General features: G+C 42.4%; 1 protein-coding gene and 1 long non-coding RNA gene across 3 annotated transcripts; one reads left to right on the top strand and one right to left on the bottom strand.

Moving 5' to 3' along the window:
* Nucleotides 1–204: 204 nt before the first annotated feature.
* Nucleotides 205–16,451, bottom strand: LOC311264380 (transmembrane and coiled-coil domain protein 3-like). 2 transcript variants are annotated; one of them, XM_084365213.1, is made up of 4 exons: nt 16,219–16,451; nt 3,136–4,109; nt 2,594–2,729; nt 205–2,175 (listed from the first exon to the last, which is right to left on the bottom strand). In XM_084365213.1, exons 1-4 carry the CDS (start codon nt 16,282–16,284, stop codon nt 1,870–1,872), a joined length of 1,482 nt encoding a protein of 493 aa, XP_084221339.1. In that variant the 5' UTR covers nt 16,285–16,451; the 3' UTR covers nt 205–1,869. The 2 variants fall into 2 exon arrangements, with proteins under 2 accessions (XP_084221339.1, XP_084221340.1); XM_084365214.1 differs by having other exon boundaries at nt 3,136–4,104; nt 16,219–16,287.
* Nucleotides 4,739–18,293, top strand: LOC311264381. The gene is made up of 4 exons (XR_014623458.1): nt 4,739–4,864; nt 4,958–5,021; nt 5,484–5,535; nt 17,997–18,293. It is a non-coding gene; the product is annotated as an uncharacterized lncRNA (long non-coding RNA).
* The last annotated feature ends 353 nt before the right edge of the window (nt 18,294–18,646 follow it).

Genomic DNA, 18,646 nt, shown 5'->3' on the forward strand with positions numbered 1-18,646 from the left:
ATTATAAATAAAGTGTTACCAGTGAAGAGTGAACTCAATATGTTCTGTGAATCTATAAATAGGCTACTTACAGGAAGTTTCAGCAAGTTAAACTTTCATCTCCATTTCCTTTTTGAACCAAAGGCACGTGATGAAGTAATCTGGTTTTATGACCCGTTCACTTGACGAGCACAGCGACACATCCAACTTCGATTCAGCCACGAGTTGATTAAAAAGACTTGTTTAATTTAACAGAAATTGTCAGACAAAGGCACGTAATGCATGAAAATACAACTGATTGATCACATAGTGCACCATGAGAGATGAAGAGAGAATGTAAACCAGACTTGTAGTTCTGCAGGTAAAACGACCTCAAACGAAAACAGTCAGTAGAACGACAGACGTGACGACAAACATCAACACAAACATGTTAGTTATGGCAGACAAACATTTAAAAAGTGGTCCGTAGCTTCATGTTAGATCCTCATAGGCAATGTTCGTGAGACAAACATGATATAATACATTAGTTAGTCAAAACAAAAAAAAGAAAGAAAGAAAAAAAATTGGCTCGTAGTTCATGACTTGGAGCCTGTAACGTGCTTTCAGGAGCACTGAAGGCTGTTTGTTGCTTCTTTTAAAAAAGGGAATTGCATTTTTCCTCAGAAAAAGCCTCATATCACAGTATAACCCACCGCTTCTCCATCACATTATTAGTAAAAGACAGACATCAGACCCATAAGACCTAGAGAGCAAAGTGACTGTTCCTGTGTTGTTTGGGTGTGTGCGCCAGAGAGCTGGCGTGTGTTGATATTACCACGCTATCAGCACGCTAATGCAGTTGGATTGATTTTTGGCCCTTGAGAGAGGAGACAGCTGGTCTTATCAGAGCCCAGCAGTGGCTTCAGTGGTTATGGATCTCTCATGCCAGCGTTAATGACACTTCCTCAACAGAGCGCAACGCCCCCCCCCCCCGAGCACCAACACCCTGTCACTGTAAAACACTGATGTAAAACGTTCACTCCTGGAACAAACGTTTTAAAAACAGCGCTCGGAAATCAAATATATTGCACTTAAACATCAGGAAGAGTAAACAGAAAAACTTTAAGACCACACAGGGCAGACAAGGCAATAAAGAATAAAGAAATACATAAAGAAAACAAGATGCCTGGTGCCTCTGCTGTAGTCTGGCGATTCTTCATTAAAAGGAAGATTTCAACATTTTGGGAAAGAAACATGCTTTTTTCTGAGAGTTAGATTAGAAGATTGACACAACTCTCATGTCTATATGCTAAAATGTGAAGCTACAACCAGTAGTCAGTTAGCTTAACTTAGCATAAAACCTAAAATCAGAGGGAAACAGCCAGCCTGTCTCTGTGCAAAGGTAACAAAATCCGCCTACCAGCCACCTTTAGCATTTCACAGCCAACAAGATGCCAAGCTTGAGGTTTTGTTTGTGTGTATGTGCATGCTTGCAACAGTTTGAAAGATGTTTGCAGTAATTATTTGCTAAACATTTTACCTCAACGATTGATCATTTCCCCTGAAAATTGAGGGAAAGACAGAGTGAGTTGTAGTGATATTAACGCACTTCTCTTCACCCTTCTTACTCCTTGAATTGATTTCATAGCAATGCTCAGGGAAGATAACAAAATTTACTGTTACATAAATATTATTTTAAGGTTAAATGAAAATTGTTAGCAACACACATTCAAGTTCTAGACGAGAAAAATAAATCACATTTAATTTCAGTCTGACTTTAAAAACCTCTGTGAATTCAAGGCCATCGTGTCTGCTGACGATTGTACAACCAATCCTCTCAGACAGTCCTTTCCTGACAACTGACAGCATCCATGCTGCTGCAGTGTTGTTTAAAGTGTGCTCTCTTCACTATCAGGCAGGCACCAGCAGCCTGTCTATGGCGCACTGTAAACGATCCCAGTTCTTCCAGAATATGGTCAAAAAACAAACTCCCAGGAAGGTAGCGACCACATGGTGCCGGCTCCTCATCAGCGGAGCGGCAAACTTGGCAGCAGTGGAGACGCACACCAGGATGACGGTGATGATGGCCAGCATGATGTTGATGCTCTTCCCCAGCAAGACTCGGGCGTCATGGCTCTCGAGCTGGACCGTCTGCTGCTGTTGCTGCTGCTGCAGCTCCAGCTTGGACACTCGTGTCTGACACGACTCCAGAGCCTCCTGAGAGAGATGACGGAGAGAGATTTTAAGGGTCTGGATGTCTCTCAAGTGGCTAAAGGGCATTTTGCTGACCTTTTAATGCTCAATTACCCAGATTCCCCCGAAAGATTAATTATGTATCAGCAGTGAGACACAAAGACAGAACAATTTGTCTCATCATAAATGTCAAATGACAAAACAGACTGATTTTATTATCTGATGAATACATTCGGCTCACTTGGACAGACAACAGCCTTATTAAATGAAGGTCAGACAAGCTTCGGCAATGTGCTGAGATTTTATTTTAATCTACGCCAGAATTGACTCACTCCTATCTGACCTGCCTGCTGATACCACACGCTATTGACACACAGGTAAGCCACATTATCTGCGGTCTACTGATCAAGCTTCATCTTCTAATCGATTGACTGTTACGTACCTGTATGTCCCTGGCCCTTTCATGAGCCTGGTAGGCCACCCTCTCCTCGATGCTGGCCAGCTCCTGCTTCAGATTAGTCATCTCATGTTGGTGAAGCTCCGTCAGGTCGTTCAGCTGGTCCTCTAAACGCTCATACCTGGAGGTGGAGATTAGTTCAAATGCAGGCACATTCAGTGATGGAATATAACTAAGTACGTTTACTTAAGTACTCTACTAATGTACAATTTTGAGGAACTTTGCTTGAGTATTTCCATTCTCTGGTACTATACTTTTTCAGATTACATGCTGAAAAGTAACTATCACATAATTGATCAGTCCATAGTATACAGTATATGCAGTCATGTAAGTAAATGTATCATACTTTTACTTGTTACTTAAAGTTCATTTTTCATTTTTTGCCTGAAAAATACTTTTGATACTTAAGTACATTTAATATCAGATACATTAAGAATTTTACTCAAGTACTATTTGATGACTCAAAGGTTTTAGGGAATTTCTCTTTTGAATCGCTCCATAAATCTGACCGGTGCATAAAAACATACCTGTATCTCTCCTCCTGCAGTGTTTGGCTGATGATGTCATACTCTCTCTTGAACTGAGTCTTCAGCTCCTCCACATCCTCCTCCAGCTGATTCTGAGCATCTTTGATCTCGCTCACCTCCTCCAGGCTCAGGGCCAATCTGCTCTGGACTTCACCCTCGGCCTGCTGGCCCTGACCCTGACTCTGCCCCACTGACCCTCCTGCCCCCGCTGGGTTCCCGTTACTGTCTGCTGAGATGGAAGCACTCCCTGAGGAGCACTCGTCATCGCTGGGATACTTGGGCTTGCCCACCAAAGAAGTGCTGCTACTCAGCCCCTTTCCTGCACTGTCAGTGGGCAGCGGTGAGGAAGCATCCAGAGTGGTCTTGAGGTGGGCGATGTTGTCAGCGCTGCCAAACTTGTTCCTAATGAGGTTGGCGAACTCTCTGGGTTTGCTGAAGAAGAAAGGAGGGGAGAGGGAGACGCCTGGTCCGATGGTCTTGATCTTGTCCATGGTCGGGTGTCGGCCGCTGCCGGTCATATCCCTCAGCAGTTGTCTGGGAGACTCCCTGGGTATGGTGCTGTGCTTGGCAGCGAATGGATGAGGTGTTGGGCTGTGGTGGCTCTCATTGTCTTTCATCTTTCGATGGTACTGCTCCAGCTTCTTTTGCATCTGAACAATGTTCTGAGCCGACTTCTGGTTCTTCTTCTCAAACACCTGCTTGATGCGCCCTACTTGCAGCTTGTCCGCACTGTTCACCAGCTTCAGGTACTCGGCGACGTTCTCGTCTCGCGCAGTCTGCTCGATCTTCAGCTGCTCCGTGACTTTCAGTATCTTCTGTTGGAGGCTGTCCAAGCAAGAACGACTACGCTGGACCTCAAATCCCAGAGCAGGACGGGGACTTCCATCAATCAGATCCAGATCCAAGTTGTTCTCTGAAGAACCCCGACGCATCGACACAGGGATGCCAAGAGGACTGCCCTCAGTACTCCTGTCCTACAAGACAGAGAAACAAAGATCAGACACTGTATTAGATATAGAGCATTAGAATAATTCTTATATGCATTATGATTATCTCTTGATAGATTACATCTCAACGCAGAAAAGATAATAATCAGACATTTTCAAAAACAATTTTAAACCTTATGATCTCTTCCTGTAACGACTTTGTAAGACAGGGCTGTATGTTCCTTATGGCTGAACCAATTGGATGTTGAAGGGTGACAAATAAACAGGTGCTTCTTGTTTATGTTCAAAACTAGGCTACTTATTGAGTTTTGGTTAGGATGGCTGAGTGAGAGCAAAGATGATGGAAGTTATATTATCTGTTTATTTTAATTATGCATCATTACAAATACACTCTGTTTTAAAACAAATCATGTAACGAAATTTAAAAAACTGCATTCAGATGCATCGGTAAACATTTTGTAATCACACCGTAGCGTTTTGGATCTGTTGCTAATCCTGTGTTCTTCAGTCCTGGCCCGTGTCCTCCTGCCCTGTATGTTTTAGATGTCTCCTTGCTCCAAACACACCTGATTCAAATGAATGGGTCGTTATCAGACTTCAGCAGAGCTTGATGATGAGCTGATCATGTGTCAGGTGTGTTGGAGCAGGGAATCATCTACAACATGCAGGGCAGGGCGCCCCCAGGAAGAAGGCTGAAGAACAGCTATCTGATCAAATCATGAGGTGCCTCGAGAATCCAGCCCCAACTTTGATCGTTGAAATGTGTCTACTAAGTGGAAAAAGTAATTTGGAAAAAGTAAAATATGGACAACAATTCCAGTCTAATGCATTACAAAATGTTCAAGTTTTGGCTTTCATTCCTCTTGATTTTCTAGTGACGTTCTTTGCCACTCTTTGTGACTCCACCTGATTGGATGTCCAATGATGAGGCACGGAGTGGTGAGTAAAAGTCTGTTTGACCAAAATTAAATTTAACAAAAGATGCATCCCTATGAACGATGGATTATCCAAACCTATGGTCGAAAAAGTTGCTCCATTGAAGCTTGACATGTGCACCGTCACTTCAGAGGAACAAACTCTTGATACAGATACAAATCTTGATAGGGCATAACACAATTTACTGTTGAAAGAAGAATTACGTACAAAAACTGTTTATACAACATTCTCTTACAGTTATGACACACTATTTCATCTCTAGAGACAGGTTTACTCATTTTCATTAATATGCAACAACAGGCCGTGTATGTTTTGGCAAAGTTGAACTGCTAAGTAGCTCAGCAGCACAACGGACACCGACAACAAACATGTTATTTTCACTCTCAAATGGATGATTTGGATAATTGGGTTAAGCCGGAGGGTTGTTTTGTAAACCTGGTCTTCTGGTGTTGCTATGGTCCACAGACTCCACTGTAGCTGGGTGTTGCTGCTTTTTCATTTCTCTGGAAACTGGCTGGTGAGTGAATTGTTAGGAACGCTATTTTATGTTTCTGAATTTCCCTCTTCGTAGACAGTAATTCAAACGATGAGCATTTGCTCTAGCCACTGGGAGACCATCTGGGTGTGAATGTAATGCTCTTATTTGGCACGTCTGTTACGATTTAGGAGCCAGAATTTAATCCTGTTTGTTCATAGTATAGCACACGAATGACAAAAATTCAGATAACGGCCGTTTATGTGTGTGAAAGAAGTGGAGCGTGCACATCCAATGTAGGTCAGTGATAATAATGTCACACAAGGCCACAAGGCTCAGGAAATCCCTTTTCCAGACATTGTCCCCTATTTTTACAGTACATTACCGTTTTCCTGACAGAGGGTCAACATTACAGTCTGTGAGTTATTGACACATCAGGCAGAAAGTGTCGGGCATAGAGTGTTTGAGTTGTCTGCTTTAGATTTGAGGAAGTGAAACAGAATAAATATGCTTCAAGTAAGCACGTTAAAAAGACCCTCCATAAAGAGGAAATAGAGGAGAGCAGCCAAGAGAGAATTTAATTACGTTTTACTGCAGCATTTTTAGAGCAGAAGTGCCACTTCAAGTGTGATGGCACCGCAATGTAGCGGTGGCCTAACAAGCCACTGGATCTTGCGAGTTGATCACAGGGCAACACCAGCGTAATGATGAGAGGCGTAAGCTGATGAAGCCTAATACAAAGTGTTGTACAACAAGCACTACAGGCTGTACAAAGCTGCACTAATCCTTAACAAATGTAACACTACTAGTTTCAAGCAAATAAACAGATCACAGCCAACTCAGGCAGACTTAAGGCTCAACCCTGCTTAGCATTTCCACATCACGACGCCGTGGTTACATATTGCAAGCTAAGTACCTTTACAACTGACTGACGCATCTAGAGTTCACCGCGTACTGACACTCCTCAACGCATGACTGTCAGGTGGGACCCAAGAGAGGGTTTAGAAGTAATAGGGTGATTAAGTATGACTAGCCATTTATGCCTGCAGACACACTCAGTAACACAGCAGATACTAATGACTGAAACAAAGACACTTTCAGCAGGACTATCCCTCTTTTTAACCAGCTGGATTTACAACCCCGAAAAAAGTTACTGTTTAAAACATAAATAAAACTAATCCTTTCTGACATACACTCAATTGAAAATGGTGCCAAGATAATAAATGTAAGATTTTACCTCATAAACGTAATTGATTTTTGTAAATAAATGCTTACTCTGAATTTGATTGAAGTTGGGACAAGGGCAACGAAAGAGCGGGAGAGTTGCGAAATGCTAAAAAAAACTTGTCGTTCACAAGCAAGAATGGGAAAAGATTCAAGATAAGTGAAACAGTGACTTTGAAAAGTATATGACTTCATGGGCTCTTCGTAAATCCATTCTGTTTTGATTTTACAAAGCATTTATACAACTTTTTTGGAAACTGGGTTATCCAGTTACACATGAAGGCTACATTCCAATTTACTTGTCACGGTGACCTCACACTTGATCAACTTGTTAAACTAGTTTGTGGAGGCAACACAGTAAAAAACAACTGTGCGTCATCTTTGACTCCACTACAACACACACCAGAATGTGCAACACAGAAACTGCCTTGCACTTGTTTTTTAGCCATGCTAGTTATTTTGTAACAACAACTTGTAACATTCATGTTCCTCAGAGGATGAATCCTAATAATTTTAGTGATACACTGACTTGGCTTTTATCCAAGTTTGGCTTACGACCAAAATACTTGCAAAACTCACAGCAGCCTCAGTTGTACTTCATCTTCAGTGATAATGAACTTAGATGGTAAACAATATAAGCCAACAGCTAAAATTCAGCATGTTACCATGCTCCATTTGAACTGGTATGTCGGGATTTCCCAATCGGAAAGTCCCCATGAAGTGGCTAACAGAATGCCTGTTGCTTCGGGGTAGTTAAGTGTTTACTGTAAAATCAGGCAGCAGCCAATAGCGCTGAATGGACGCCCCATGCCCTAACCACGAAGTCGCAGGCGCTGACTCTCCATTGACTGGCAGCTCCAAGTGAACATTGTCGGACCAGGACAGAAAAACACCACCTCTGAGAAGACGGAAGCTAGACTGACAAAGGGACTAGAGTACCGAGGTGGTTTTCTGGGCCGAGTCAGCAAGGACCGCTCACAGAGCTAACTGCAGCTAACTAAATTTAGCAGCAATCCAGCAGTAACTTAAGCAACAAAGCTACCGCTAACTGTCTTCAAGGAAACCCATAAATCATCTCAGTATTCCAGCTGCCCCAGTCCAGAGCTGTTCATTGAGAAGCTGCTGGTAATCGGTTTGTTAACAGTTGCGTTTCTAAAGTTTCTAAAGGCAGAAAACCAAGGAGAAGCAGCAATTATTTTTCTCCATAAAACATGACCCAGTTCCACCCATATCAGTGAATAAGTTTGTACAGAAAACGGTGAGGGCCGCTCCCTCGCACCACACTCCACCACCCTCTTTTTATACTTCCATTGCAGCGTCATAAAATAAAGAATGTTTTTATTGGAGAAATCATTAATATAGGCCCCCGAGTGCAGGATGAGTCCTCATAATTTTTAATGATTTTTAAGGAAGTTACGAACTCTAAAATACCTTTAAAAACAGCTTCATGCCACTGATGGGCCTGATACTGGTATAAAGGTGAGACTCATAGGAGGATTGCCCCCTGAAGTCGGATTTTTTACTGGGAAAGCCAGAAGAACCTCATCAACTTTGACCTTAGAATCCATGATGGCCGCTGCATGCATCAACAATAAGTGAAGGCCGTAGAATACACCATTTATTAGCACTTCTGTCAATAAATCAGTCCTACATATAGTGCCATCAAGCCTCTTTCTGTGGACATGTTGCTAGGGTATTTGTATGAACAATACATCCTCGTGCATTGTTATCAACTGGTGTTGCTAATGGCTAACAATGGTCATCTTGGTTTCTGACTTTTACTGGAACGCAGTCAACTTGGGTGTGACGTCATTCCCGGCTCTGACTTCCAACTTCTGGGGGAAAATGGGAACGCAGCATTAGTACAGTTTCAACACTACCAGCATGGTTTTAAGCGGTAGTCTTTGTCCAGGCATTTAAAAAAATGTGCTTATAATTACAGTGGACATCCATAATATATACTTGTTTATGTATAGTGTGTAAGCAGAGAATGCCACGCTTCTTTCTCCAAGCATGCCTGGGGTATTTCAGCCTCTGTCCTCATCCCCAATCACTCCCCCCTCTCTGGCATCTGTCCTTCTTCAACACAGGACTCTTTGTTTGCAGAGAAAAAAGCACACTTTGTCACATCCTACCTCTGCTCTGTCTAGGACTCCGATGAGCGAGCTACTGCATATGGATTCACTGGCCTGACGTATAGCCTGAGGAGCCCTGCATCCAATCACAATCCCGCTCCTTCTAGAGGGCATTCAATATCTCTTGTCAAAACAATCAGGTTTACACATACGGTATGCTGCCCCTTTTGTCAAACCTGTTTGTCATACAAAAGAAAAAGCAGCCTGATATCCTCCTTCCTCAAGAGGAAGTGTAGAGCAGGCTTGTGTGTAGGTTGCTCATATTACCAAGTCTTTTTAGTTATCAAACGGCAAACACAAAGAGCTGCCTGTTCGACCAGACAGCTTGGACTGTGTGCTATTTCTGCAGAACTGGAACTAAGCTAGCTCCTCAGGCTCTCTCCCACCACCAGCCTTAACTCCTAAATGTTATGCAATGTGTTCTTCTGTAGCATTAGGGGCCATACACAAAGCACAGAAGGGCAAGTTTATTGCCTCGAGCTGCTGTGATATCATAGGTACAGGATGAGTGTAAAATAGATCAACTTGTGGCCTGGCAACCATTGATGGATCACCGCCGAGGCCTGCAGGAAAAGCCAACCTCGACAGGAGTGGGAGATGTTTGCGAGCATTGATACGACTTCCATATTCACACTCATGCACCTGGAGTAGTGAGTGTCAAGCCAAAATTGTATTACACAGCTGGAATGAGGGGAGTAAGCTCTTTGTTATAAAAACAAGATGGCTTTTGGCAGGAGGGGGCCTGATTCATGAGAAGCAGCTCAGATAACACAAATAACACGAGCCAGATGTTTTACACAAACTGGGACCCAAAAATGAGAATGGCATCTGACTATTTTCCATTAACACACTGAACGAAAAGTGCACGATTTCTATTTATTAAGCGTATTTCTGCCGCCGCGGCTGCTCCTCAAGATTTCTACCCATTCTGACTAACTGCTGGAGCGATCCGAGGGTCTCTCTGGATGAGTGGCTCTGCGAAATGAATTAGCCTCATGCTGATGAAAACGTCCTCCCAAATCTGCTGAGGAGCTGCCCTACTTTTCACTCCCTTTCTCCCAGACACTTATGCAGGCGTTCTCCAGGGGTTGTTGAGGTGGGAGGGTTAAACAGTGTGAGGACTGAAGGTCTTGTGGGACGGCTGGAGACGACGGGGGGGTGAAAGCCCAGTTACTAGGGGGAAAAGCTTCTCAAACGCGGCAGATGGCAGCGGAGAAGACTGGCGGTTTGGTGGTCCGTCCTCAACTGAGAGGTCACGGATCCAGCCCAGTTTGATGAGCAGTGATGGAAGTACATTTACTTACTGTACTTTCCTTGAGTATTTCAATTTTATGCGACCTTATACGTCCACTTCACCACATTTGGAGGCAAATGTTGTACTTTTTGCTCAATCATTTTAGTCACTAGTTGCTTTGCAGATTGCATATTTTAAAATGTATTTATTTTATCCACTATCAAAATAAATAAAACACAAGTGCCACAAACAATTATTTTAATACTTAAGTGCATGTCATATCCGATACTTTAAGACTTCTACTCAAGTATTATTCGTATGGGTGAGAAGTGTGACTTTTGGGTACTTTTTTACAAACACTGCTGATGAGATGGTGTTTCCATCTACAACCTGTAGAAGTGTCCTAGAGCAACAGGACAGACTCGTACTTGCGCTCACTGACTGTGACTCTCTGTGGCATTTATAAGCTGGGCCGTGTGAGACTCATCTGTCCGCTCATATGTTTAAAATCTACTGTATCACCATAAATGTGAAGATAACGAGCCAGGCAGACGCCCACTGCCGCTTGACTCATTCATTGATATTAGTGTGTCAGTGGAGCAGAAGAGGAGAGGCAGACGGAAAGTGGAAGACAAAACAGAAACGAAACGCATAAGAGGACAGGAATAGAACAAAGGGAGGGTGCTCCCAAACACAGCACAGCGGCACACATCATCCCGATCATCATCATCTCCACCAACAGCATCTACAGGAGGCCATTGTGCCCCCGGGGTGCCTCCCTCACACCTCAGCGCTGTACTGTATGAGCCCCCTGTCCCCCACGCTGTCCTACATATCACACAGCGTCTGTCCAAAACTATGACCCATTTAATAAGCTCTGACCTCCCGAGACAGCATAACATAAAGATCCAACTGCATTAGCCTCAATCTTAACCCAACAAGGGAGAGCTGTGTCCTGTTCTGCCTGAGAAATCCGCCCGAATGTTATCTACGTTTTGGGTGCAAAGTCGGGGGAGTTGATAGAAACTGCAGATGCTGCTTATCTTGCACTGCAGTGTGCTCTCTCTTGGATCAATGATCTAGTTAGTGATTCAATTTTTCATGCAAAACCAGACCTTACGCTCATCTGCCCACTGCAGCACCACAAGAAACGAGCAGAGCAGCGATTCGGCTCTTGAACTGGAGTGAGGGGGAAGTACACAAATAATTTAGAGCTGGGTGTTTTCTGCGGTAGGTGTGAACTGTATACAGAGCGGTTTTAAGTGAGATAAATATTGGTTCAGACTAGCAGAACGTACGGAAACTGAGCATGGTTTTATTTTGTTAAACCCGCTGTGCCACCCTTTAGAGGGGACGCTATTAAAACCACAGACATTTTCTGATGCAAACAGGAAGGCGTTGTCCCCGTCAGGAGGAAGTAATGTTTGTAAGTCGTCACAACTGCGGCAGTAATCTAGTGAAACCATCAGTCACGACGTAGGGTCAGGTCACAGACGCATGCATCTACTAGGTGTTTGCAGCGATCTTGAAAAAAAGTGATCAACGTGATAAAGCTGCGGTGTGTGGTGCTTGTTTATCGTTCTCTCTCTCTGTCATTGCCTCTGTGCACCCCGAATAAATACACACACACAAACAAGGCAACAGAGCTGGCACACTCATTGAGATGGAACAAAACCGTCCCTTCAGCAGAGAACAGAACCACAGAGGGGAAGAAGCCTGCGGTGCTTATTGGTATTCCCTCCAGCTGATCCTCATGGATACAGACACTCTCCCACTCAGAGCTCACACAGGGAAACGGGAAGAAAACCAGAGAGGGGGAGAGTGAGAGCGACAGGGAGCACATCTTTGATTGTGGTCAGAAAGCTGACCCAACATCTCCTCCTCCTCCTCTCATCTGCATCCCACAGCTGCCTATGTGGCCTCACTTTGATTGCAAAACCTTTCTTGAGAGGCCAAACAGTACGCAGAGTCATCAGAATAAAAGAGGAATAGAAGTAGCAACAGTTTGAAGTCCTGAATGACTAATCCACGGGAGGTCAGCGGAATGAATTGCTTAAGACGTATTCGCTATTATCTCATAGACAAGCTGGTCCAGGACTAAATCAATAGCCCATTAACACTCCCAGCGTCTGCTTTGCCCCCATGGACAGGGAGAGTATTGAATGGGATTCAATTGAGATAAAAAATGCAGCTATATTCAAATGTACTGATTCAAAGTGTGAGAGTGAATAGAGCCAGTGACGTCGTAAGGTTGGTGAGGAGTCAAGCAGCTCGTTAGGCATGAAAGAGGTAGGCCAAAATTATTTGGCCAACCTACAAGGAGATGTATGTATCATGTATGCTGCCAAGTAACAGACCACAGCGAGAGACCACTGTTCAAGACACCATTTCCACATTTGTACCCATGAAACCACTGGATATTTTTAACATGGCATGAAACTGGGGCATGTTAGTGGCAACAAAACTAAGTATTTTTGGTGAGAAGGCAGGGGAATTTCAAGCTTTGTTTGTGGCGACTGAACCAGTTCGGCAAGATGTCTGCCAAACAAGTGACCACTGTTCTGAACAGCGTTCAAGCGATAAACCACGGGATATTTTTAACAAGATGTCGAGACAATTTCCAGCCTACTTTGTGGCGACAGAACCAGGTTGGCGACCAGCTGCCAGACGAGAGACCGCTGTTGAAGAGGTGTCAGTGTGTCAACAATTTGAAACCACTGGATATTTTTAACAAGATAACAGGGCATTTTTGATGAGACGTCAGGAGAATCTCCAGCTTTGATTGTGGTGACTGAACCAGGTAGACAAGATGGCTGCCAAGCAAGAGACCGCTGTGAGAGACCACCGGTCAAGACAGCATTTCAACATTTGTAAGCATGAAACCACAAGGGTGGTTGTGGGACCGAACCAGGTTAGAGAAAACATGATCTCTTCCAACCCTGTTTTTTGTGATTAACCTTATCAGACCATAAGTAAAGCAGTGTTGCAACATAACATTGAAACTGAACCTAAGTGTGTTGCGACATACAGAAATGTTGAACATATCTGTGCTTTACAGAAACGCACATTGCCAGCATTCATTCTGGCGATGGGGCTGTACACAGAATATTAAGAGGTTCTCCACTGTCCAGAGCTGCAATGTAAATCAGCTGCCAACTATTTTCCTTATCGACTGACTGATTCTGTCATATTTCAAGGAAAATATGTCAAACAATTGCTGGTTCCAGCTTCTGAAATATCAGGATTTGCTTCTTTTCTTTGTCATTTATGATAGTAAATGAAGAGTCCTTGGTCTTTGGACTGCTTGTCGGACAAAAGAAGCGATGATGAAACGGTCGTTAATAGCAGCCCTACTTTTGACCCATCACATTCACGTGACAGAGCCACTACAGGGCAGATGTCACTAAGAAATGACATGCACGTGTCTGCTGAGCCACCATCCTTTCAGTCAGGGTTAAAGACAGTTTATGTAAACGAGCCACTCGGACTGCAGTGTTGCATCATCTTTGGCCCCTAACCCACTATATCTGCTGCACAATGGCTTTTTGAGGAACGAAACTGGAATGTCATTTGCAGCCAACAGAAGGAGGAAAAACATAATTAGACAGTCCAGTCGTAATAAACCAGGCAAATCATCAGACATGTTCCAATATATTGTGATGGCCACAACCACCTAAAGGTTTAGTTTATAAGAGTTGGTGTGACATTTTAATCTGAAGTATATGCAGTCGGTCACAGAGCTAAACAGGCTGTCGACACCTGCCAGAGCTCCCTTCAGGATGCAGGATCCTGTTGGTGAGTAGATAGAAATGTCGCGCTCCACCTTTAAAGACTATGGCCTGAAGGCTCATGCATATGCACATGAACTAGAAAGAGAAACAACCTGCTGCACGATACCTGCCACTGACTTTCTGGTTGCACAAGACTCGACAGAGCACTCAACTCTCTGTCACCGCGACTGAAAGCACCTGACTTTAAACACATACTCAGGCTGATCTGTCACAGCCTTCAGGGGGTTTTCGGGACATCATACATTAGCATTAGCAAATGGTTGGATGATTTCCCCCAGAACCTGTTCTTGTAAGGTAGAGAGGTTTCTGAGTTGTTGTTTTCTTTTTTTCCATATCTGAGTCAGTGGTTTAAGGTGAAATATTGAATAGCTCTTTCAGGCAAATTTGTGGTTTGACTGACTTGATGAGTTCAATGCTAAAAACTCCTCCAGAACATATCTGATAAAAAGTGCCACGTCAAATAAAATGGGATTACGGTAAGAGTTTAATTTGTACTCTTGTAATGTCAAACACTGAGTCATCGAGTGGCCACCTGTAAAATATAATGCACAACAAGAGCTCTGTCATAAATACCTGAAGGTTTTCAGTTTCTGTTGTTTCGGTTGTTTATGTACTGACTCGGTTTTATGGTATAACTGAGGCTGTATTTAGCCGTGCTGCTGGTGCATAAGGAGTGTAACATTTTGTCCAAGTTACTTGTTTAAAAGGAGGACAAACAGCCGATTAAAACTACCTGCAGTTTAATACAATGTTGCCACAAATTACAGTGTAAAGAAATTACCATGAAGACGACCATCAGAATCACTAGTTTCAATTCAGGACTACTCCTTCTGCCACTGCTTGTAATGGATTACAATGTACAGGGACGTTTATGCAAATCTACACATACATGAGTGCAGGGATGGAATGTAATTAAGTACAATTCGGAGGTACTTGTACTTTACTCGAGCATTTTCCTTTTCTGCTACTTTCTACTTCCACTCCACAACATTTTGGAGGAAAATACTGTACATTTCGATTCTACATTTCTCTGATAACTTTAGTTACTAGTTACTTTACAGATTGCTATACACAGTATAGTCAATAACATGTATTATATTTTATCAACAACTGACCACTGATTTGGATAATCAGAAAAATGCTGAGTATCTGCCGGGCCGATAGAATTTTACTTTTACTTTTGATACATTTACTGACAGAAAATTACTTTTGATACTAAAGTAAATTCAATGTCAGATACTTCTACTCAAGCACTCTTTGAAAAGGGGGCTTTCACTTTTACCAAAGTAATATTTAGCACAATATCTTTACTTTTATTCAAGTATGACTTTTGGGTACCTGTGGTACAACCACGAGACTAGGACGCATGCTTATTTCAATAAGAGCTGACACATTTAGATGATCAATTGATTAGTTTATCGACAGGAGATGACTCAGTAAACAATTCTGATGATCTATTTATTATTTGAGTCATTTTTTTTGTTCACTGGATACGACTTCTTCCAGGATCATATTTGGGGTTTTTCGACTTCTGATCAAAACAACCGTTTTTTCTCATGACATGTTGTGGACCAAACAATGAATCGAATGATACATAAACCGTTACGATATATTTGTGATTGTCAGATGAGTTGATATAGAAAATAACCTCAGCTTCCTCATTTCTATTGAAGGCATTAGAGAAATATGATTGAAATATTATTATTGCTGGTCAGTTTTCAGAGAACTATTGAACCTGAACGTCTCACAGTGTTAAAGACACAAAGGCTCATCAGTAAAATATTCTGATCATCTATTGATCATTTGAGTCATTTTCTATGCCAGAACCCCACAAAATCCACTGGGTACAACTTCTTCCAGGAGAATATTTGGGGTTTTCGACTATGATTATGAAAACAACCGTTTTTTAACATCTCTGGGAAGCATTTTAACACTCTTATGACACTTCAGTAGCCCAAACAATGAATCGAACGATCAATAATCGATCGTCAGGATAAACAACCTCAGTTTCAGCCCGATGTTTTTCTATGTAAGGCATCAGAGATATTACTGACTATTGAAATATTATTATTGACAGTACAGGAGGACTCAGTTTTCAGTGAGACACTTCAAGACATCATCTTCACAAAGACTCTGCTGTCTGTCTGTGTGTCTGTCTCACTGAACCTGAACGCCTCACAGTGTTAAAGGCTCTTTGTTGGGGAAATGTGCGGCTCAAAAACGACACAGCTGTCGGTTTCACATGACGTGTAGATGAAGAGGCAACAATGTCCGGCTGGTACAGTCCGGGACCTGCCGTCTGTGACACAACATGCTGCAGAAACACTGAGAGGTTACTCACCATCCGGCTGCCGAGGTATTTCTCTACTTCAGATAAACTTCGCACGGACACGTTGGCGCTGGGCATAATAATCCCTGTCGGTGGTCTGCTAGGAGCCTGCGGGTCTTCAGTTCAGGACCGGGACTAGTTTACAACTCAAATCTAATCTCGTATCCATGTTTAACCCCGTTTTTTCTCCCCCTCTCTCCCTCTCTCTCTTTCTCTCTCTCTCACACACACACACGCGCACTGGGTGCTCTCTTCAACACACACACACACACACACACACACACACACACACTGTGTGTGACCCAAACTCCGCCTATTTGTGTGTGTGTGCTGGGAGGGGTTAACTCTTTCAACAGTGGAAGATAAAGAGAAAACACTCGGTATTAGTTTTCTGAATCATTATATTCCCACTGTGTGCTCATACAAGTTTAAAGAGCGTTTTTTCCCTTTTTTTTTTTTTTTTTTTTTGTTAATTTATAGTGTTTTATGACGGATGACTTTCAAAATAAAAGAGTGTCTAAGAGAGCCTGATTGTTTGGGGACTGAGAATAGATATTAAATTCAGTTTGAAACCACATCATTATTTTATCAAAGCAAAAATACCAAAGTCGGTTGCAGTATTGTATAATATGCAGGATTTATTTTACGTCACGTCATACTGGTGCACAAAGTCCCCCGATCCTTTACTTTAGTTGTAAAATTAGTACTTTAAAATGTCCTGTTTGTAAGAAAAGTTGATTTTTGAGTTTCATTCCCTCAAATACTGACCCACTGGGATTGTAGGTCGGGTTGGCCTTTAATGTAGAATGAAAGCAAAAGTTTTGAAGTAATATAATCAAGGTAAAAGTATCATTTGGATTCTAATTACTGGTGCATTAATGTAGCTGGTCAAGTAGTTTATACAGTGTTGGGTAGTTTAATCTAGAATAATGCATGATATAGTCATTGTTAATTATTATTTTTACACCTCACCCTCAGGCAGCCCTATGTTAAGACCCAAGTTAACCACAAAACACCTTTAAATTAACCAAATCCATAGGATATATTTCTATAAAGACAAATAAATAACCAGGACACTAAACTGAGATTAACGAAAGACACCAGGTCAAGACAACAGTACACAATCCCTGGCTGAGCAGCATGTAGGCCAGCAGTCCACACTCCAGACGCCTCTGTCTGCTGAGGCTGGCACAGGAGCTTATAAGTACTTCCTCTCCCAGGCCAGGTGTTCCTCATTGAGCAATCAGGGCAGAGCTGGAGATGACAGGAGGGGAGAAGGGACAAACAGCACGAACACATATACATACACATAAACATTTTTTTGCAATGATCCCTCATGTGTAGTTATCAAACAGACAACCACACAAACTGTGAAGTTGTATCAAGAACCAAACGACATTTTAAAACGATATAAATCATTTTATAAAGTCGAAAATGTTTAAAGTAAGACAGAACAGAATGACAGTGGAAAAACTGTTTGGACTAATGTAAGAATAATCTTCATGTCTCAGTGAAAGCGGGGTGCATACTATAGGTAAATGTTGAAACGAGGAACTGAGAAAACATGTTTGAAAATAATGAATTGAACAAATATAGTCGCTCTTGTACTTTCAGCCCACACCTTTCCCATCTGTTGGCAATGCTGTTATTAATGCTGGTGTTGTGTTGTATGCTGTTGTTAAGTAAATGTCTGTTTTAACGTGTTTTGTTTAGTTCCTGACAACTTCTTCACATAATTGTATGTATATTTGTGTGTATAATTATCTCCTTTTTTTCATTTTTCTCATTAGAATTATTAAAGCTATGAGGAACATCATTTTTTTGTCTGGTTGCCCCTTTGGAAAAAAGATGACAAGGGTGTTTTTGTGCTTTACCATACCATCGGACTGCAGAGCAGCTTCTTCCTGCAGGCTGAGACCCCTCCATTCATCCTCAGCAGTCTACCATAAACATATTTGAATGTTATGACTTATCCAACCTGATTGCGTTGTAATCTGACCCAGTGACAACTATCATAGTTCCTTGTAGTACATTTAAAGCTATATATGTCAGAGTGAAATAAAGCTCCCTGCTATTTATTCATAAAACCAGTTCAGTCACCCTGTTTTGCAGCACATTCACCCGTCGTTCCACTCAAGCAGTCAAAGCCAAAGCCCCAAGAGGCCAGGGGAACGGTCCAACTGGCCCTTTAACTCACATTCATTCGGCTTGGAATGAGCTAATCCACCTAGCTGTGAACACAAAGGCCTGTGTTGCATCACAGCTCGCTTAACCTTTACAGTTACAGACAATAACTGTTTGTTTTTGCGGTCTGTATATAGAGCTGTCATGAGAATCCTCTTTTGTTTGTGCAGATCACACAGTGAGAGCGCCATACATTGACATGCATTGACCTCTGAGGTTCAAAGAGGGCAGGTCAAGTGATGCAGAGATATGATAG

Source organism: Pagrus pagrus (assembly GCF_965226575.1).
Source record: "Pagrus pagrus genome assembly, chromosome: 10".
NCBI lineage: Eukaryota > Metazoa > Chordata > Actinopteri > Spariformes > Sparidae > Pagrus > Pagrus pagrus.